At 51.9% G+C, this 22160-nt stretch overlaps 1 protein-coding gene across 7 annotated transcripts in view; it reads left to right on the top strand.

Moving 5' to 3' along the window:
* Positions 1-22160, top strand: part of KLHL29 (kelch like family member 29) — a 240826-nt gene that overhangs the window by 38181 nt on the left and 180485 nt on the right. For 4 of the 7 annotated variants that reach the window (XM_052648416.1, XM_052648418.1, XM_052648421.1 and 1 more), the window contains exon 1: positions 15056-15345. The exons of 1 other annotated variant lie outside the window; for it this stretch is intronic. In XM_052648416.1, the coding sequence (XP_052504376.1) occupies positions 15280-15345 (66 nt within the window). In that variant the 5' untranslated portion in view covers positions 15056-15279. Of the gene's footprint in view, positions 1-12920; positions 12974-15055; positions 15346-22160 lie in introns of those variants that run through there. 2 more of the 7 variants (XM_052648420.1, XM_052648419.1) reach the window with 2 other exon arrangements.

The raw sequence follows: 22160 nt of genomic DNA, 5'->3' as shown, positions 1-22160 counted from the left end.
AAAAAATGTCTCTGCAAAATATGTGCTATGGAAGTGAAAGTAAGTTGCTCAGTCATGTCCGACTCTTGGCCACCCCATGGACTATAGCCCGCCAGGCTCCCCCGTCCTACGGAATTTCCCAGGCAAGAATACTGGAGTGGGTTTCCTCCTCCAGGGGATCTTCCCTACGGATCCGATATTACTAGTTTGCCGGGCTGCCCTAACAAAGTACCACAGACTGGGCAGCTTACAAAACAGAACTCTATTTTCTCATAGTTCTCAAGGCCGGAAGTCCAAGATCAAGGTTCCTGAAGGTTTGGTTCCTACTGAGGACTCTGAGCAAAGGCTCTGTTCCAGCCCTCTCTCCTCAGCTTGTAGACAGCCATGTTTACACACACTTGCGTCTTCACACCCTCCTCCCTGCACGTCTGTCTGTGTCGATTTCCTCTTCCGAAAAGAACGCCCATCTGTTAGTTGGAGCCCACCCTAATGGCCTCATTTTAATTGAATTGCCTTTGTATAATCCCTGTCTCTAAATTGGGTCCCCTTCTGAGTCACTGAGGGGCTAGAACCTCATGTTCTTTTGGGGAGGACACAGTTCAGCCCGTACAGCTGCTGTCCTGGGGTAGCAAGATAGCCGCATTCCCCAAACCGTGAACCTGCCAGCCAACTTCAGAAGCATCTAGGGCACGGGCTTAAGATGTGAGTTACAAGCCAGAGTCACTGAATCTGAATCTCTAGAGGTGTGTCTCGGGATTCAACGTTAAAATAGGCTCAGTTAGCTCTCCAGTTGATTCTGGTCCCCTCTGAGGTTGGGGTGTGTGTGTGTGTGTGTGTGTGTGTGTGTGCGTGTGTGTGTGTGTGTGTGTGTGTGTGTGTGTGCAGGCAGGAAGGAGAGAGTGCCCATAAGGATGACACAGCTCAGCCTTCAAGGAGCTCCCTAGGCAAAGAAACAAGCCCTACATGAAATAATCAGAGAAAACAGGACGCAATATACTTAAACCAGTGACCAATTGAACAGCACAAAGTGCCCTGGTGATGAGAAGGAAGGTGGTTCCCCGAAGCAGGGCATGTCAGGGAAGCAGTCGCAGAGGTGATGTTTGTCTTCCTGCGCACAGAAGCAATTCAAGGCCGAGGACCAGAAATATGAAAGGACAGGGATGCTGGAAGATGTGAGGATATGTAGAAAGACTCGCCTCTCTGTTAAGCATACGTTTGAGCTGTATCGCTTTTGTCTTTATCAAAAAGCAAATATGGGTTTTTTTCTGGAATTCCTGTTTGCTGTCTTGGATTGTGATTGTCCGTGTCTGACACATGGACGCTCAGCAGAGGGCTGCTGACTTCAAGGTTCAGGGCATTCTGTGTGGTTTGTGGCCTGATGGCTTCATCTCTGGAGGGAGATGTATGGCTGGTGGGGAGACTCAGCTAGTGAACAAGACGGTTTGGTGTTTCTGACTCCAGCAGGTGGGTGTGGATGGTGTTGCTCTAAGTGACATTCATCCCACCTGTCTTCCTGTTTGTGTACTGTTCCTGGTCCATGAACTCATGACAGGAAACCACATGGACAGAAATATGTCAGGCCTGGAAAAGATAGGAAGCACAGAGAGTCCTGCAGACCTGAGGCTGTGGTCACACTTCCTGGCTGGGTCACCCTGCAAGTCACCCTTCTCCCTGGGTCTAGTGTCCCTCATCTGTACCATAGGGAGAATAATAATACCTCTGGCATAGTTCTGTGGTGAGCACTAAGTAGGTTAATTATGAAAGGACTTCCGAATTGTGCCTGGAATGTAAGGATGCAATAAATGGTAGCAATCAATATATATATATTTTCTACCTGGGTGAGTGATGTTCTGAGATTTACTTCAAACAAGATATCAGGGTTGTTCTCTGGGGACTGGCTAGTCACTAACAAATCCATTTCCTTATCATGATCTCTATAGCTCAGTGATTTTTCTGCTCTCTGCTCCAAGCGGAGGCAAGAGAACTTCGCCGCCCGGACTGAAATGAAGCATCAGCCATCTGTGCAGGTCTCAGCCTTCCTGCAAGAGGCTGGCCATGGACTGTGTGCATGCATGTGTGTGTGCGCACATGTATATATGTGTGCATGTGTGTGCACATGTGCGTATGTGTGCACGTGTGTGCACGAGTGCACATACATCTTCAATCCCAAGGTCACTGTGTGTTGGTTAATATTCCTGTTGCTGGAGATTCTGGGAATGAACAGCCTGTTCAGATGACTTACCTGTTCCTGTAGTAGGTGCTCTGCTTCCTGTGAGGCAGTGGCCCTGGTACACACTACCAGCTTTGCCTCAACTACCTTTAGAACCAAGCCCCAGTGCATGGGCTGTGGGCACAGCCCAGGCGGCTCACTGCAGGCCACTGCCACTCACCCTTGGCAGGCTATGTGTGTGATGGACTCCGCTGCTCCTCCTGGGAGCACAGTACTTCTCAAGCATCTGCCTGTGACACTGGAGCAAGTTCTTCCCTGTGCCTGCACTTTAAACTCATGATGAAATGCTGAATTTGAGGAAGGCGGGTAGGTCCAAGTGTCAGAACTCCTTTACTCTTATTTGTGGATGAGTTCTCAGTTGCTCAGTTGTGTCCAACTCTTTGTGACCCTGTAGACTATAGTCCACTTGGCTCCACTGTCCATGGGATTTTTCAGGCAGGAATACTGGAATGGGTTGCCATTTTCTCCTCCAAGGGATCTTCCCAACCCAAGGATCAGACCTGTATCTCTTGCATCTCCTCCATTAGCAGGTGGATTCTTTACCATCCAGCCAGTTGGGAAGTCTATTGTAAATTAATTCTCTAACCCGACTTTTTTGTGTGCAAACAATCTTAGGGAAACCCACCAGAGAAGACTGATAAAAGCAGAGCTCCCTGGTTAAGGTGGGGCTGCCCTCCTTCCAGATCCTCTGAAATTCCCACCCAGAATCCTAGGATGTCTCCTAACCTCCTGATCCTGCTCTGATCTGGGCATCCTCCTTGCCTTCTACACTGGTCCCCTGCCACTGGTCTCCAGACAGTATCCTCAGCCCCTTCCCTGCAGAGTGGACAGGACAGGGTCCAGATGAGAAGGGACCACTCCCACCAGAACAGGACCAATGTCCTTTTGGATAATCCTTACAGACCTCTCCGCTCAAATGCGTTGTTTGAACCTGATTTTTCTGCACTCTCCCAGTATCAGACTACCAGCGCTAACTGGAGGGCTTGAGCTGGGAAATTGAACATGTGTTTATCCAGACTGTTCTTTGTCCCACTCTGGTTACTAGTCTCCTCCTCCCTCCCACGTCACTCAGGGGACAGGAGGACAGCGGGAGGAATCAGCAGTGCTGGGCGTCCGGAAGTGAGAAGGCAGGACCCTCGGAGGATGCATGGGCTGTGGCGGGGGAGCCTGCGAAGCCCAAATGGCCCTGTCTTCAGACTTTCACATCAGCCTACAGCCACCCTGATTTTTCTATTATTATTATTCGAACACCGCCTTGGCCCTATTTTTAAAATCCGCTGCACTTGAGCAATATTTTCTGACGTCAGCTGGCTGCCGGCAACTCTGCTTGAAAACAAGAATAACCAAATCTTCTAAGGAGTAATGCTGAACCTGCTTCAAACGCAATAAATCACAAAAACCATTGTTTACGATAAGTGGTATCTGATTGCTGTTAGAACCTGTGTTTATTGCTTTTGTGCATTATGGTCTCTTGTAATTTGGACAGCCAGAAATTGTATTCCTTTATGCAGCGCGTAGGCAGGGTTTGTAAGGAGGGAGGCATCTGTAATTATGCTGCCAGGGAGTGGGTTTGGGGAGCCTCGGAGGAGTGTGAAATGCAATCACCTGTTTTTCATCTGAGGACCGGTGGGTGCACCAGGCTTCCCACTTTCCCTGGCCTTGGAACCCTCCAGGCTCCTTCAAAGACCAAAGCGGAGGGCAACAAGCAGCAGGGGCCTTGCAGCCATGGTGCCCCAGACCAGAGAGCCCAAAAGTGGCCTCCAGGAGCCGAGCGAGGGGTGGGCAGGCGGCCGCAGCCCCACAGGAAGCTGGGCAGATGGTTTTCCCTGGAAATTGCCTCAGACGCCCCGGCAGATTTCTTGCCTTAGTTTCGCCCATCCTGACAAGTGCCCACTCGGCGTCATCAATGAGGCCTGACAGCGGGGGTCCAGGGCCAGACGCCGGCAGAATTCTTGGCGCCTCTGTCTGCAAAATTGGAAAAGAAGCTACTTGACCACGAAGCCTGGATCTCGGCATGCAAGACACGCAGTGAATCAGTCAATCAGTGGATCACTGATGTGTCTTGATTTCTTTGAGACCCTGTTGGGGAGACAGGCCTTGTCTGGGGCATGGTGGGTGGTCTCTCGTCCTCATGACTCCAACATCTGGATTCCTGGAAGAGGGTCGAGTTTCTCCTTGGTTGGAATGGACCACACTCCATCTGTCCACACTGTGTTCAATCTGTTGGCTCCTCCATCTGGAAGGCTCCATCCTACTCACCTCACCTGGGTACAACCCGCCCAGCCTTGACATGCCTCGGCTTGCATCAAAATCATCCTTGAACTGGTTCCTCCTCCAATGTTCTCAATCTCAGCAGAATTTCACCACCATCCCCCAGTCTTTCCAACCTAAAAACTGGGATTCATCCCAGACACCACGCCCCCCTCCACCCCAGCAGTAGCTCAGCACACAGAGCACTCTCGTGAATGAACTCAACAGCCAGTCAGTTGCCAAGTCTTACCAAAATCTCACTCTATTTCTCTACTTTCTCCCTCTTCTGCAGCTCGACCGTCATTGCCCTTAGCTGTTCTCAGCAGGAGCCCCTGCCAGTCGCCTGGTGCTCTAGGACCCAGTTAGCGTTTGGGGACTATGTCTAGGTTTCTGCCTCCCGCCTCACCTCCTCCCTCCCCCTTGTCTGTTTTGCACCATTTACCCCAAGCCCATCTCCATTCTCAACACACTAAGCAGCTTCTTGCCTGTTTTCATAACTAAGGTGGTTTTCTCTGCCTAAAACATCCACCTCCCCCTGGCTTCCCCGATTTGGAAATAGCTCAGACAACATCTCTCCTGGAAGACTTTCTCCAGTTGTGCCCATGGGCGTTGGGGTTCCTCATGGCTCCCCGTGTTCTCCCCTGGAATAACTCGTATCACAGTTACAATAAACTATGATTGTCCCCACTTAAAGGGAGAAACACTGATCTGTCTAACATCCCCGGCACAACGTCTGGCCCATAGCAAGGGTCGTTCTACATCAAACTTGCACCAAAGCTCAAAGAGCATGGGAAGGGCAGACAGCTCAAGTTAAGCCCTGATTGTACATGACTGCAGTTAGAGCAAGTTCACAGATGGCTCCTCAATGACGCTGCACCCCTGCACATTTCCTTGCACAGCCCAGGCGTCAGGTGTCTGTCCAGCCTGTTCCCCCAGGACCTGAGCACTCGCATGGGGCAAGGACTCCAGCAGCAGCGGGATCTGAACACAGAGCAGGTGTTCTCATGGAGGCTCCAAGTGAGCCAGCTCAGATGCCTGGCCTCATGTTAAAGACTGATACTTATCCCCCACAAGCATGCTTTCTTGACAAGGTAAACGATCAGTTGCAAGCCTCAAACTATAAGCTCTGGCCTGACTGCCCAAGCCCTGGCCTTAACAGACACAGAGCTGAACAACACGGAGCTGGTCCCCCGTCACCCTTAGTGTTTTTATTCTTAAAATTATTAATGAAGTACAGTTGTTGTAGAGTATTATATTTACAGGTGTACAGTATAGTGATTCACAATATTTAAAGGTATACTCCTTTAAATATACAGGCTATGCAATATTGGCTATATCCTCCCTGCTGTACAATATATTCTTACAGCTGATCTATACCTACTAGTTTGTGTCTCTTAATCCCTAACCCCTCTTTTGCCCCACCGCCTCCTCTCTTCTCACTGGTAACCGCTGGTAACCAGTGAGTCTGCGTCTTTTTTGTTATGTCCAGTAATTTGTGGCATTGTTTTAGATTCCACACATACGTGATATCATACAGTATTTGTCTTTCTCTGACTTATTTCCTTTATTATGGGTGTGGTTTTGTTGAGTATCATCTATGAACTTGCTCTAACATGCAGTCATGTCAATCAGGGCTTAAATGAGCTCTCTGCCCTTCACGTGCTCTTCATTTTTTTATGATTTTATTTCTTTGTTTATTTTTAACTGGGCTGGGTCTTCACGGCTGTGCAGGCTTTTCTCTACTTGCAGCGAATAGGAGCTAAGCTCTAGTTGTGGTGTGTGGGCTTCTCATTGAGGTGGCTCCTCTTGTTGAGGAGAAGGGCCTCTAGAGCACACACTCAACAGTTGTGGTGCACACAGGCCTAGTTGCTCTGTGGCCTGTGGGGTCTTCCTGGATCGGGGTAGAACCTGCATCTCCTGCATTGGCAGGCAGATTCTTTACCACTGGGCCATCAGGGAAGCCCCCAAGTGCTCTTTAGATCCATGTTTATTTCACTTAGCATAACTCCAAGGCTCCTGGACTTGGATTCAAGGTAACATATGGATCCCTCCTGTCCTGGCCAGCCTGGCCTGCAAAGCAGTAGAGGAAGTGGGCTGAGAAGCCAAGGCAGGGTCCCCCTTCTGGGAGACCCTTGCTTCTATGGCCATGGGCAGCTACTGGCTGACCGGGAGCTGCTGGTCACAAGGCACCCCCTGCATGCAACCTGGCAATTGCACTTATGAAGGCCGAGTGTCACTGTTTTCAGATTTGTTGATTTCAACAAGTCTACCTGTAGTTCACTTACACACAGAGACACACACACATGAATGCAAATCTGGCCAAACTCATCACCAGCACCAAGAAACAAGGGGGACCTCTTCCCTCTCTTCGTCCACCCACCCAGCCTCCCCAGCACCTCCCCCGGGGCAGACCTGGGCTTTGATTCCCTCAGCGAGCTAGATTATGATCTCGGCCTCCCTGGTGGAGCCAGACAGGCCCATGATCACAAACAGCTTTGACTCTGCAGGCAAATACAATGTGAGTTACCAACCACAGATCCCCAGTGGACTTTTTAGGACTCAAGCTGTTTATAAGCCGGGGCCTGGGAAGTGGGTGGATCCTGGGTCAGTTGGCCAATCAGCAAATCCACCAGGACCCTGGTCGGGGCCTGGCTTGGGCCCTGGGCAAGCTGGGGAGGAATCAGTGCACAGGACCCCCGCTTCCCAGGCCTTTACAGTCTGATCTTGGGTGAGGCAGCAGGGCCTGGTCTCCTGACCTACAACCATCCACACCTATGGCTCTGAGCATAGTGAATGGTAGGGCTTTAGGGAGCAAGAGGCAGAGTGGGCTGGAGGTCTGGGGACTGCCATGCCTCTGTCCATCTCAGTTCAGCTGCCTCATGGGTCTGAGGCCACTGGGCCCGCAGGGAGGAGACGTGCAGAGTATGCTGGGCATGTCTCCTGTGCTCTGGTGTCCGAGGACCAGGGCGAGTAGCACCCTTTCTTAGCTTGTCTCTTCTAGTCCAGGGGCCTGCCATCTGCAGACTTCTTTTTTCTTTAAACTTAGCAAGATGAGCAGATTGACAGAAATTTTTAAAAAGAACTCAATATATAGAAAATTTGAAATCATCAGCCTTTCCAAGTTCTTCTCGCATCTCTTCCACATGCAGAGTGGATACCAGACTCGTAGTTTCCATTTTCCTCCTAACGGGACTCCACTGCCTCTCTCCGTCTCCTCCATCCCTGGGTGGGCTCCCCTCAGACCCAGCCCCCAGCTCAGCCCTCCTGGAGTGCCGTGCTCTGCACCTTGGCACCCTCTGGGCCTGCACCGGAGGCTGGAAATCCTCTTAGCCCCCACCAGGCACTGTCTGTGCCCTGCTCTCACGCCCAGCCAGAGCTGCCCACCCAACCCGTGGCGGTGGTCCTGGGCCCTGGAAAAAGACTGCCCTCCGCGGTCACTCCCAGCTCAGTCCTACCCCACCCACAGCTGTTCCCCTCTCCTCTCCTGCCCCCAGATCCTGGATCCAGCAACTGTGCCCCAAGAGAGTGACCCTGGGTGGTGTGTGGAGCTGAGATGCTAAGAGCAGGACGGAAATCAAAGTGTCCCATCCCCTTCAGCTCCAAGAGCCACGTTTTCTTTGATTAGTGGCTCCTGGGTGCAGGGAGAAGCCTCGCCTGTGAGCCCAGCAAGGGCCAGTGCCAGCAGACAGCAAGTGAACTAGGAGCTCATCTCGGGGGTCCTGCGCACAGCTCCCTGAGATGGGTTTTCAGGGCCCAGGGCTGTTTAGAGGCTCCCAGCATCCTGTGCGCAGAGGCTCTGGGGGGAGCTGCAGTTGCCCAGGGGGACGGATGGACCCCCGCCCTGGGTCAGCTGACCTCACGCCCTGCTCCTGCCCTGCCATCAGGCCTCTTCCATCCATCCCCAAAGCTCCATGCAGGACCCTGTTTGTAGCAAGCTCCTGCTCACACCTCCTCTGTCTTTGAGATCCTCAGGGCCCCTGTCCCCTGACCTCTCCCCAAACCTCCCCCTCCTCCTGGCCTAGGGCATTCCCACCTTCTAGCTGAGCCCCAGAAAATGCCTTCTGTTAACTCCCTGATGACCAGGGGGCCATGGCCTCTGGACAGCTGCTCAGCACCCAGCCAGCCCAGGCCAGCCCCATGACAGGACCAGGGTGTAACCCTGCCTGAGGGCCAAACAAACTACATCACCTTTCAAGGGACTTCCCTGCTGGTCCAGTGGTTGAGACTCTGAGCTTCCAGTGCAAGATGGATGGGTTTGATCCCTGGTCAAGGAGCTAAGATCCCACATGCCACAGCCAAGAAGGAAAAATTAATAAATAAAATTTAAAAACCACCTCTCAATATCTCCCACCTGGGAGAAAAACCGGGTAAGGGAGATGCAGGATGGAGCTTAAGGCCTTTACGTCTCATTAAAGGGGATCAGCGGCCACTCCAGGGGAGAGCAAAGCTCTCCATCAAACACATGTCAGCCCAGGGAGTGCCAGACCCCCCGCCTCGGAACTGGGTACTGGGTGAGGCTGTGCATTGTGGTGACTTTCTCAGGCTCTGCCTCTGCAGTTCATGGCATCTAGGCCAAAGGCCTGTGCCTCCCAGGGCCTCGGAGCCCTAATCTGTGAAATGGAGGGGCTGGGGGGAGAGAAGCCTGCAGGGGCCTTTCAGCCTGCCCTTCTCTGATTCAGTGACCATGTAAAGCCTATTAAAGCATTGGATGTGGGTGATGGGGAGAGGACAAAGCATGCCTGTTTGCATGTGCTAGAATCCAAAGAGTGCACTCTCTAGCATACCCCCCACCCCTTGCTGGCGGTCAAGGCCAGGTCACTGCCCTGACCCTGGATCCTGAGGAGACCGTGAGGCCATCAAGAGTGCACTGGGAAGCATAGACGCTGGTGATTAATTACACATCTTTTCTTTCAGTGAGCTATTTACATACCTCCACTCTTAAGGGAAACAAACTTCTGTATTATAGAATATAAAAGTTTTCCCATGCTAGTAAGGTCAATTTTTCACACTTTTTTTTTTCCTTAGGACAACACAAATCCTCATTATAGAGATTTTCGTATTTTAGCAAAAGGAACGGGACTCATAGAAATAAGATCCCCGAATAAAGTTCAGTTCATTTTCATCTCTCTTTCCTCCCCGAATATTATTGCTGGAAATGTTACATTATCATAAACTAGAGTTCAGGCTGTATATAGGTTTTCACAATTATTATTTTTCTCTGGATACAAATTTTGATCACTGCCAACATTTTACAAAGGTTCCTCTCCCTCATGCCAGCATTTTCTTTGTAGGTATGTCTCTTTGCTGGGTACACAATCCAGGTGATGAGAATTAGAAGAGTTTGTGATGGAGGATTCCATCTGTCCTCTTCTCTGTCAGCCATCTGGGTCAAGGATCCTGGGGCTGGGGTGTGTAGTGAAGGAGGGGGCTAAACAGGGGGCTCTCCCAGATGACCCTTCTTTCTGCAACCCAGAAGGACCCCTGGAGAAGGCTGTGGGCCTGAGACTTCCTGTCTGGCCCTACCTGCAGGAGGAAGAGAAAGGGCTTTTATAGACCAGCCTCGGAGCTAAGAGATTCATGTGTTGGAAGTTTCCAAGTGGACTTGCTTTCCCCTCAAACATGTCACAGGACTTCCCTCGTGGTCCAGTGGTTAAGAATCCACCTGACAATGCAGGGGATACCAGTTCAATCCCTGCTGCAAGATTCCACATGCCACTAGGTAAGAGAAGCCACTGCAATGAGCAGCCTGCACACCGGAACTAAAGAAAGAGAAAGCCATTGTGCAGCAACAGAGACCCAGTGCAACCAAAAATAATTAATTAATTAATTTTACAAAAAGATCACAAACCTCGGGCAGGACTGACACTCAGGCGTCACAGGAGTTTGGGGATCAGGCCTTCTCCCTGGTGCACTGCCGCTGTCCGTGCCGCCTGCCATTTTCGCCTGTTCACCAGCTGGGTGGTGGACTCAGGGCCAGCGGCTGCTCCTCTCTGCTTCTACCTCCTCCCAGGTGTCGGCAAATGCCTCCCCCCGCCCCCCATAGGCTTTCTGTGAAGCTCAGCATCCTCCCACCCCACTTCCTCCCTGTGCCTGGTAGGGGTTGAGAAACTGGCTTTGCACCCAAATAAATCTGTATTTGAATCCCACTGACCCAGCTTCCTAAGTTAGGAAAGTGTCTTCACTCCTGTATGACCTCCTTCATCTGTAAAGTGGAGTTTTGTCAGAGATACAGCCCAGGTGGGAGGATGGAATCTGGTCACACGTCAAGCACCTTATGCAGGGCCTGGCACCCATAAGTGATGGACGCGGATGCCTGTCTTCACGCCCACCCATGCTTCCTCTTGCTGTCCTCTGGGGCTTCTCTTTGCCACTTTCACTCCCAGTGAAACCCTAACTTTCTTTTTATCTTAACCACGTTGGGTAAATCCTTCTGAAGGGCGGGCTCACGCACTCCCCTCTTCCCGGGCCTGTTGCACATCAGTGCACATTCTCTGCATGGCCCACGCAGGGTCCTCGAAGCACCGGACAGCAGTCACCTCCCCACAGCTGAGGGTGGGTGCTCCCACTGCTTAGGAGGAGACAGAGGCTCCAAGAGCTCAAGCCAACTGCTCAAGGATACATAGATGATAAATGTCAGAGTCAGGACGCAGGCTCTGTTGAATTCCAGACTCTGTGGCTTTAAGAATATCATTTAGTCTGCAGTGATGCCATGATGCTCTGGGGTCCAGCCCATGAAAGCAGTTAGGAGATTTGTGCCTGAACTGAAGGCCCCAAGGCTGCTGTGCTTGCGTAGGTTGTGCCCCTGTTCTCCACGTTTCTGCCTCTCTTCTCATTCTAACCCATTAAACTAGCTCTGCTCCCTGTCTTACCTGAGGCAGCAGCACCCCCTCACCTGCTGAGGATCTGCTTATTCGAACCGTGTGCAGAGGAAGGATTCATAGGCTACAAACAAGGATGCTGGGATTGTCCTGTGACCAGGGAACTTCTGCGTTACACAGCCGTCCACTTTGCTTGTTCTAAGGTTCTTGACTTGTGGCTATGTTGGAGATAAAGGAAGAATGGTTCTTCCTCATTTCTAGGTGGACTGGAATTTTCATGGTTTTGAAATCTGATTTTAAAAAATGCTTTCTTGCAGAAAAAAGATATGCTTTTTTGCAGGCTTGGATAATCAACCAAGTGGGTGGTATGTGAAGGTGAGGCAAGCCTTTCAGGTCCCCCTGGAGAGTGGGCTGGCTGCTTCTAGGAAATCCAAGGTCCTGGAGTGCAAGAGGAGGAACCTGAAGCCCAGACCCTGGGGAGGGGGTCTGGTCTCCTCCAACCCCAGCCTTAAATCTGGACCCTCAGCTGACTCCAGTGTCAGCTCTCTCTGGGTAGTACAAGCTACCATCTCTAAGCACCAGGCTGCACACCTTTTAAAAGGGGTATGTGGCTCTGCCCCCACCAGCCCCCAGAGGCAGCTAGTGCCACATAGATGTGAGGACTTGTGGTGTGGCCTTGACTTTGTCACTGTCCTGATCATGGTCCTTAAGGAGCTGACCCCATGGTAGGCATTAGAGCTGTCTCAGAGCCTAGTGTTAGAACCCGGGTACCTGCCCCTCAGGGGTGGTTATGGACACTTGGTGGGAAAGGAGGATGGTTTCCCGAGCGTAGGGCAGGAGAGAGAGGGCAGAGGCACTTCGGACTGCCTGGCATTCTAACTTCCACTTGTTCCCTCCCCAGCCCCAATGTGCATTTCATTCCACAAACTCCAAACTGGGAAAGCTTGTCGCCTGGATCCAGAGCTCAGGACATCTGGGGAGGACCAGGGGCAGAGGACTCGCATTCCTCTGGGAGAGCTAAAAGGGTGCATACAGTTATTCTCCGGAGCAAGGTTTCAAATCCCTCCCGTGATCCTTCCTCCATTCTAAAGCAGAGGACAGAAATGCTAAACTCTGGTTCTTGCCAGTGCTGATAAGGAAAACTAGTGAATGCAGGAGTCTCATTAAGAAAATCCTAAATTTTAGTCTTATCACTGCTGCAACATAATACAGTAAGTATGTTAATTCCATCCTCCCCCTGCTCCCCCACCCCCCGAAATCCCTTTCAGCTATAAGGCTGCAGAATGAACGGCCCCACCCTCTACAGCCTCAAGTCCTGTCTGATTTTGGATTTTCCCCTTGCCTCGAGCTGCCGAGTGAGTCTCCAGTTTGAATGGACAAGGCTTCGCCCTCTCACACTTCCAGCTGCCTCTGCAGTAATCAGCTCAACAAACATTGTCTGAATCCCTACTGTGAGCAGGGTGTGTAGTGGGAACTGTGAAACGTCAGAATCTAGCTGAGTCCATCTCCCTGCGAGAGCCAATGAGCTGATTCACTGTGATGATTTTCGGGCCAAGCTGTCAGCCGAACCTTGTGCCCAACAAAGACTCATTTCAACAGGCTTCTCTCATCCAAGTGATTATTTGCTGTTTGTACTGCTTGGACTTGGCAAGGATCCTGCAATTCCTGTTAGCAAAGAGGGAGCAGGAACCCTGAAGTAAGTACTTATCTCGTAAAGAAAGGATTCGCTGTCCCTTGGGGGAGCTGGCCTGGACACCTTCAGCCCTGCTCTGTAACGATAATGAACTTTTTGACTAGCACTCTTCCAAATTTCTTCCCCACCTGGCATTTCTTTGGCTCCCAGCAACACCTCCGTGAGGTAGGTAGAGTGGCTCCAATTCTTCCCATTTTGCAGAGAAGGAAGTGATGCCAGAGAGTGGGTGAGGTGACGTGACCTGCTCCCCATCTCATGCATATACCAGGGAGTGGCAGCACCTGCCCAAACACAGTGCTCAGCTCCTCAGTGCCCGGATCCTCATCTACATCTCTTTCCACTCCTCTGAGCCCCGAGCTGGCCAGGAAGGCAGAGGACACTGAGGTGGCATGGGTGCCAGCCGGGCCCATCTGTGCTCCGTGCAGAAATGGGTGCTCAGAGGGGTGAGGAAACAGGAGACACTGACCCACCCGGGACGCGTAAGAGGCGCCAAAGGGCACGGCGGGGCTGCCGCTAGAGTCAGAGTGATAGACGTTCACGGCTTGCGCGTGGGGGGTCGCGGGGCCCTGGTGAGAGGGTGGCCGAGGGGCTGGGGGGTCAGTGGGCCAAGCATCACATTTCAGCAATATGATCTTGGTACGGAGAGTGAGGGGGAAGCGTGCTTGTGGTCTTCAGCCAGGAGAGGGGGGCTTAGGGTCAAAAGGGACTGGGGGCTGAGATGGGCTGGGGCCATCAGGAGGACAGGCAGTGTCGAGAATCCCTCTGGTTCTATCTGCTCCATTCCTTTGCTGGCCTTGCCAATATTTTCAGAATAAGCAATGCTCTGTATCCCTCCCAAGACCCGGTAAGAAAATCGTGCTTAAAAGAGTCTCCGAAGGACTTCACAGGGAGAGGAGCACCCTGGTATGAAAATGTTCCAGGAAACCACAGGCCTCCCAGTTTCCTTGCCTCTCACTAAAAGGATTAGAAAGGTGGTATTCCAACTGTGTGGGGTCGGTGAGGGGGACAGTTTATATTCACCAGGGATCTTTCTTGGAAGTAATTTTAGTCCCTATAATGTTTCACGTTAACATTCTCAGACTGGTTCTCAGCTGGGTGACTTAGTGATCGCCAAAATGTGCTGGCATTCTGGACTCTGAGAATCCACACTGTGCCTTTTAATGAGTGGGGTTTCTTAAAATTAATTTTTATTGCAATATAGTTGATTTACAACGTTGTGTTAATTTCTGCTGCACAGCAAAATGAACCAGTTATCCATATACATCTACTCACTCTTTTTTAGATTCTTTGGTGGGATTTGTTTTTAAAAGATTTCCCTGAGCCAGCAGAGCACCCAGGTGCAGCCACAGTGCTGGTCTTGGGGACCAGAGGCCAAATGCAGGACTTAAGGCTGCCAGGAGTATTCCGTCTAGACACGGAGGAGGGGGGAGGGACCAGAGGAGACGGCGCTGAGGAACTGCAGAAGGCGCAGCCTGCCCCTGAAAGAAAAGAGTGCTCCCTTTGTTCCTCTGCCCACCGCTTGCCCCTCTGCCTGGCCCCACAGAGGAGACCTCTGGGGCTCAGCCCAGAGAATTGCTCTCTTCTTTTCTTGCTTCCTCCTACGCCACGTGGCTTCAGACCATGACATTTCTGTTCGATGCTGTCAGCGCCTTGGTTTGAGGAGAATGTCTCTGTACCCGGGTCGCCTGGCCAAGAAGAAACAGTGCCCGGAGCCTGCTGGCATCTGCCCTGGCCGGTCCGCCTTCGTCCTTCCCCAGGCGATGGGGCAGGGCTATGCAGGAGGTGATGGGCAAGCCCAGGACCCCAGGGCCAAGCTTGCATGTCTGGCTTCAGCCTGGCGGGGAGGGCAAGGTAAAAAACCAGCTGAAACTTGCCTCGCTTCTCTGAAGTTTAGTGATCAAATAGCCACCAGCCCCTGCCCCTGCCCCTACCCAGAGGCCAGCCTGCGGAGCCAGGGCCCACCGCCTATTTTTAGAAAGCTATCAGGTGTGCAGGACACCCAGTTGCCTTTTTCCACCTGTTTGGGGTCATTATAGGGATCTAGTGTCTCTGCCACAAGGCCCTGCCTGTTCTGCCACAAGAGTCTCTCTGCGGCCGGGGCAGCCACTAAGCTCCCTCCCTGTGGAACCCAGCCATCTCTCCGGCCTTGCCTGGCTGTGGCAAGTGAGTCTTTGGGCCCGTGGTCGTTTTGTCATTGGAAGCACAGACATTGGACACTAAGGCTTGGCCTCCTCTGCTTCCTTGAGAGGGAGTTTTCAAAGGTCAGAGACTAACATCAGGCAGGAAGAACCTTGAATCAGGAGCCCACCATGAGGAGTGCGGATCCATTGAGCAACAGCAAGACCAGAGTCCTTGCTCCACCAGGAAGGTGCACAGTGAGTGCCATCAGGCCGGGGAGTGCTGGGTGCACTCGGGGTTCACTGCCAACAGATGCGGGGAGCTGGGGGCTATCAGAAGAAGAGCTCAGGCAGGGTTTGATCAGGGAGTGCAGCAGGGTGGGGATGGGAGGGAGGTGTGCCAGGCAGAGGGAACCTGGTGAGCAGGATCATCCCAGGTGTGACTGGGAACCATGAGGAGACAGCAAGGCTGGCTCAGGGGGCTTTGTGGGGACAGAGGGACAAGAGCCTGGAGTGCATGTTGAGGTGATGCCTGGTGCAAAAAGCCTTGGATGCCAGGTGAGGTGCTTGGATGTGATCTGATGGATCAAAGCCACTGGGGATCAGAGTAGGGAGAGATGGGGAGCAGTGGTGTGCTGGCCAGCTCTGCTCCCTGCTGTGTGATGGCGTGAGGTCTTCCTGGTCACAGAGCAGCAGCCTTGGAGCAGTATCTTTGTGGCCCCACCCTCCACACCCCATCCAGTCTGGTGTGTGTGATGAGCTCTGGCAGGCTTGGTGACTCCCAAGAGCCCAGCTCTCCATTCAGTGACATCCTGTTGGTAGCTTGAAATTGAAGTAGGAATGTTTATTCGACAGAGACTCACAAACGCTAGGAGCCAGGGTCTAGCTGGTTCTGTTGTTTTGTCCCTCACTGCTTCCAGAACCGGCAGTTAAACCTTAACCAGCACAGCCCTGAATAATGGCAAGACCCTGAAGGGGTTTACACCAAGGAACGAGTGTGGGGTCAGCAGTCACCACACTGAACTGGGAGAGCACGTTGGTGGATGTGAACTGTGCCCCCTTCTTTGTTGAGGAGGCTGGAGGGTGGGCTTGGGGGCAGCCCTGTGCCAGGAGAGTTGAGCTGTCTTCACTCTCCGTTGGCTGATTCTGAAATCAGACTCCTTAACATGGACTAGGGAATATTTGACTCTCCTCACCCAGAGGAAACCGCTTCCTCACCAGAATAGGCTCTGTACCGGCCACAGTGAACTGCTTTCAGCATCTCAAAGGCAGACTGCTTCTCCCCCATCCAAACCTGGCACTGAGGGTTTCTGTTCATAGGTCTGTTCATAGATCTCCTGCTGCACGCTGGCCGAGCGTGTGGGCCAGGATGTGGTGCGGACCTGGGAAAAGCCACCTGGCTTTTCCAGGTGGACAGAGGAGCTCACTGGCAGAGGAAGCATCTGAGAGGGGCTTGCTTTCTTAATGGTGGGTCTGATTAGTCTCAGCTACATGGTGAAAGCAGTAGGATTTGCTCAATGCTTCAGTCACAAAGCACTTTGCCCAGAGGATCCTCCCAGCAAGTCTGTAAGATGTAAATGGAAAATGTAAACTCCCATCCCAGAGATGAGGAAACTGAGGGGCAACTGGTCAACCCCAGGCCTTGACCCTGATTCCTGAGACCCTCTGTCCTGAGTTGGCTCTCTGATCCAGGGGCTTCGAATGATTCATCCCAAGTGATCTCCAGTGTTAGGAGCAGCCCAGCCTCCTCCAAGAGATCAAAGCCCAAGGCCTGACCCCAGAGACTTTATCACCACTACCCCTCAAGGACTTGCCTCTTAAAAATGGGCATTAGTGCTGGCAGTGAATGCACTGTTGCTTTTGTTGCTCTTTTGGGAAAAAGAAAAACCTGGCTTCTTCGAGCTGTTGTATTTTATTTTTCTGTAAAGAGGAAATTAATTTTAGTCTTTCTTTTTGGTTTAAAATGTTGTTCTTTGCTTTTTCCGCCCTACAATTTAAAAGGAAACATTTGTCTGTTGAGAAAAGAAATGATAATTATAGACTAAAAATTGTTTCTATTCTGATTTGAAAAAGTGACAAAAAAAAATTCCATTGCACAGATGGGGCCCTGCTGACTGGGGGTGTTTAACAATGAAGCCCCAGGCCGGCTGGGGGCTCAGAATGGCATTCGAGGTGGATTTGGGCTCCAGTGTTGCCTGGGAGAGGGGCTTTCTCCGAGGCTGGTCTCCACTTCTGATGCTGGGTCGTAGTCTCTGTGGGGTTTGGACGTGCTGATCCTCCACGTGGTCCAGCAGTGGACAGCAGTTTACCTGTGGACGGTGTGGCCTCTGTTGGGTCAGCTGTGTGCTGAGGCCAGGCACTCCCTTGTGTGGCCCCGCGAGCTTGAGAGCCTCCTAGCCTTATTCCCTCAGCCAAGAGTTTTACAAAATTGCAATTGCTCCAAGTCCTCCAATCAATAATGCAGGAAACTGATTAGACTGTGAAATTAAACTAATAATGTCATGCTATTAACCCTCGATCAATGAGGAAAGAGCTCAGAGTGAAGGCTATTTCCTCAACCCATATTGCAAATGGCCATACATGTATTTACTTTTCGGAAGAACTCCTAGGCGCATGTGCATTCCCAGGACCCCTCTCTTTCCCACAGACCTGGCGTGATCCCCCGTGCAGTGTCCCATTTAAGGGAAGAACAAACTGAGGCTGAGTGATTAATGCTGCGTGGTCTCGCAGCTAAAAAACAGATGAGCCTGGCTCTGGAGCCCTGATCCAGAGCCGTCTGGTGTCTCGAGTCCTCTCCCAGGGGCTACTCTGGAATTAGTGACAGTCTTTGTCCTCCCGTGGCCTTGCCACCAAGAGGAGGAACGAGCACGCCCTTGCCGTTGTGCCTCCCACGGCTGGTCCTCCGCCGGGGCCTGCCAGGTCCATCACAGTGGAACGTTGCCAGGGATCAGACCCTCTCTCTAAAAGTGGTGATGGTATTTAATAACTAATTACTCTAATGATCCTGCAGAAATTCTGGAGACCTGTTTTAGGAGAGATGTCAATTAGAGCCATCTGCACAGTGAATAAAGGAACCCTACCCCAGCTGTACTGTTGAAACATGTTAGCGTGTTCCTACCAGCGGCCATATGGTACTTAACGAAAGTGAATTGTTCACACTGCACAACCCGCGCCTCCTGATGAATACCAGCATTTTGTTTTGGAAAATAGTTCCTCAATCGTGTGGAATATTTGTCAATGCAATAAGTAGCAAGTTGGAAGCCGGCAAGCCCTTGAATGCAAAAAGACTTGCCTCACCTCAAGATGTTCTTCCTCCATCCTGGCGCATCCCCTGCCCCTGCCAACAGCCAAGCCCCACTCCACCCCGGTCCCACATCCCACTTGGGCCCAGTCCTTAGCATCTGCTTCCAAATCTGCTCGGGAGAGCCGAGGACACACAGGGTGCTGGCCCCACCCCCACTTGGCCTCTCTTTCCGTGTGAGAAACAGCAGCATGATGTCTGAATCTATGCAGACTGGGAGCATGGGGCCTCTAGCTGGAAAGGCATGATGCATGGGGCAGAAGTCACCCAGGAGTTGAGGAGTGGGTGCAGGACATCTAACTGGGTGCGTGGCTTCAGGGAAGTATTCGCTCTGTGTTTGCAGTCTGTTTCTTTCAAGAGGTACAAAGCTCAGGTTGGTACCTGGATGCTCAGAGAGGTGGTGGAGAATGGTTTCTGGGGCTCAGCAGAAGCCTGCCTGAAGCCCCTTCCTTGTCACCAGCATGTCAGGGCCTGCAATCGGTAGTGACTTCAAATTATTGCCACCTGGTGGCCACTCCTGACCTGCACCCAGACAGCCGGGTCCAGGGTGCAGCCACCCTGTGAGTTCTGTTACCCACAGGCAGGTTTCCAAAGAAGACCAGAGCCAGGACCAGACTGGTGAGGTGTTCTGAGAGTTCCACCCCCACAACCCACCCGCTGCCATGTGCTGAGCAAGGGGACACCCCACACACACACACACTGCCTTTAGGGGCTTTGTGCCCCCCGACGAGCTGAAGGTCCTGCTGCCAGGGCCATAGGAGGAAGTTGTTTTATTGTAGTTGGCTCTGAGACCAACAAGATTTCACTTGCCAGCAACATGTATCTCAGAATTTTCCCTAGAACCAAAGTCACTTATTAACACTTAATAAAAGACAAAATTGGCTGCGGTTCGTGATACAGAAGATCTGCTGCAAATCCTGAAATCCGAGATGTTCTTTACAAAACCGTGGTCCCTTCAGTCTCATTTATTTCCAGCTCAGCAGCAACAGATTTCCCAGTTACAACAGTGATCCGAAGTCCAGCCGAACACATCCTTGAAGGAAACCCTTCTGGGTGAAAAATAGCAGGAATAAGCTTCCATCTGTCCTGTCCAGCAGGCTTCCCCATTTGCTTTCCACATCTGTGCCCTGCGTGTGGCCCCGTTCTCCTGACACCTCCCCTATTGTAGACATGGGTCTGAAAGAACCACATCACAGTGACATCCCAGTAGCCACCTCAGCCCGGTGACTATGGCCTAGGGCAGCCTCCACCATGCTTGACCATGAAAGGTGCCCAGAGCATCTCAGATAAGTCACTAGCCTTTCCATGGGCTAGTTCCAGAATGACCCTGGCAGACCGGAGCCCATGCTGCTGCCTTTCCACCCTGCCCCCCGCCCCATCTGGGGACAGTGCCTGGCAGTTACCCTAAAGAGTTCACCTTTCCTCATTTGAGGGTGGGGGCGGTGGGTGGTGGAAAGGGTAGAGGAAGGCTTGGGCCAGTTTGACATATGTTGCCTGGTCTGAACATGAATGCTGTGCTCAGATGCTGAATTTGATGAATTGCGTTATAAAATTTAAAAACAAATTTAAAACTCTATTAACTCCCCGTAATGGCCTCCTCCTGGAATACACAGACAGCAACGGCTCACTGACAAGGAGGAAAAATACTCTCGTTTGCAATGTGCTTCGCTTGCAGCAGAACGGAGGTGGGTGGGAGGCGGAGGCCACACACCCTCTGCACCCTACCGGCTTCCTGCTCCTGGGTCAAGAGCGAGGCCCTGGTGAGCAGGCCATCAGGGGATCCACACGGCCAAGGCTAGACTTCGTCTGGCTCCTGTGTCAAAAGCCGCATTGTGCTTGCTTTCGAGGCTAAAACATTTCTTTCAAGACTGAACCATGACAGTGATGAGCTCCCAAGATGTGGGGCAACCTGGAGGGGCGGGGTGGGAAGCCTGTGGTTTGGGGGTCAGAATGTGATGTGGGGCTGGAGGAGGTGTGTCCCCAGGGTCACCCACCCCACCCTCTGCCCCGGGAGAAGGGGCAAGGCAAGGAGGTTGCTCATTGGTCACTGCTGGCCTCTGCAAATCCAGGAGCATTTGGGGCAAAGGGCCTGGCTCCAGAAACCCAACTGGAGAGAGATGGACTTTTGTCGAGAAAGGAGGCAGCCTCACAGCCGTGTGTGCACATGGGCCAAGGGAGGAGCATAGCTGGCCGGGAGGAGTCCCAGGGGAGAGCTCCTTCCGTGTCTCTGCAACTCAGAGACCCCAAGCTCAGAGAGGAGGGTGAAGGGCAGTGCTGCCTGGTCTTTGAGGAGTTCAAGAGGCTTTTTGCCAACCGGGGGCTTCTCCATGTGATGGCAGCTCTGTCCCTCGGTGCACTTCAAGGGGTTTGGAGGTGTTTGGGAAGAATGAAGCATGGTGTGCACATGTGACAGCCCTGGGTGTCCAGAGGCAGTGAAGAAACCGTGTGTGTATGTGTGTGTAGGTTGAGGGTGTGTGTGCGCACGCATACAGATCTGTATGTGTGCAAGAAGGCTGTGCCTTGTGACATGGCTGCCCTGGGGCTGCAGAGTGTGCATCAGGGACCGTGTGTTTCTGGGAGCACCCTTCAAGGCAGTAGGGAAACAAGACTCACTTAAGAAGCCTGAGCCTCCCCTGCCCTCCAAGACTGCTGGCTGTTTCACCCGCTTTGGGGCTGGACTGGGGCACTGAGGGGGCGCGGCCAGACTCTGAACCCACAGCCTGTCCCGGGAGCTCAGAATTGGATGCAATGCAAAGATCTCTAGGTTGTGGCTGCAGCTTCTGTGTAGCCTCTCGGGAAGTCTTGACAAGGATAAAGGCCAGGTAGACCTAGGACTTCCTGGAAACTTGCCCCCGTGGCAGCTCCAGGTGGGGTGGGGCATTTAGGGTAAAGAGAAGGGAGATGACGTTTGTAATACTTTGAGAACCCCCCTCTCTCTACGGACTAACAGTATACGCAAGAATGGAGGCTTCACCATAATGAAGAGAGCAGAAATTCCTCCTGCCAGCGTACTCTCTAGAAGGCCTGCTCCTGGACAGTCATGTTAATTACAGGCTAACTGTGCCTGCAAACTTTGTGGGCCTGCTTTGGGCCATTTTGTATAAATAAGACTGTTCATAGAGAAAAAATAATATTGCTAATTAGCCTCCATTGTTTTAAGTAAATGAGATTTTCCTACAGCAATAAAAGAAAACAGAGGTGTGTGTTGGACAGAGTTTACAGAGCTCTTTCTGTGACTGTAATATTGCTCCTGCCGTCTTGGTTCAAATCTGAACCAAGGGAGGAATCACCCAAGTTCCCAGTCTTTGAAACACCATTCAAAGCAACACTGGTTCCTTTCTCGTTTCCCCTCTGTGCATGCAGCAGCCTGTGCTTCCATTTTTGTGTGTTTCTTCCCATAGTACAGTTAACAGCAGAACAACATGGCTTCAGAAATATCCAGACTCGGGTTGAGTCCAGATGCAATGCTTTGTGAACCTGGGCAATCACTCAGCCATCCTGCACCTGATAGAACTTTGCTCATTAGGTACTCCTCATCATTATTCTTTTATTTTTGTTAAACAAAATCCTGAATGTGAAATACCAAGCCCAGTGGTTTGTACATAGTAATAAATTACATCATGCACGCGTGTGTGCTAAGTCACTTGAGTCGTGTCCAACTCTGTGCAACCCATGGACTGTAGCCCACCAGGTTCCTCTGTCCATGGGTTTCTCCAGGCAAGAATACTGGAGTGGATTGCCATGCCTTCCTCCAGGGGCTCTTCCCCTGGGT

This window comes from Budorcas taxicolor, chromosome 11 (genome assembly GCF_023091745.1).
Source record: "Budorcas taxicolor isolate Tak-1 chromosome 11, Takin1.1, whole genome shotgun sequence".
Classification (NCBI taxonomy): domain Eukaryota; kingdom Metazoa; phylum Chordata; class Mammalia; order Artiodactyla; family Bovidae; genus Budorcas; species Budorcas taxicolor.
Note: the sequence above shows the minus strand (reverse complement) of the source record. Positions and strands in the feature narration are given on the sequence as shown.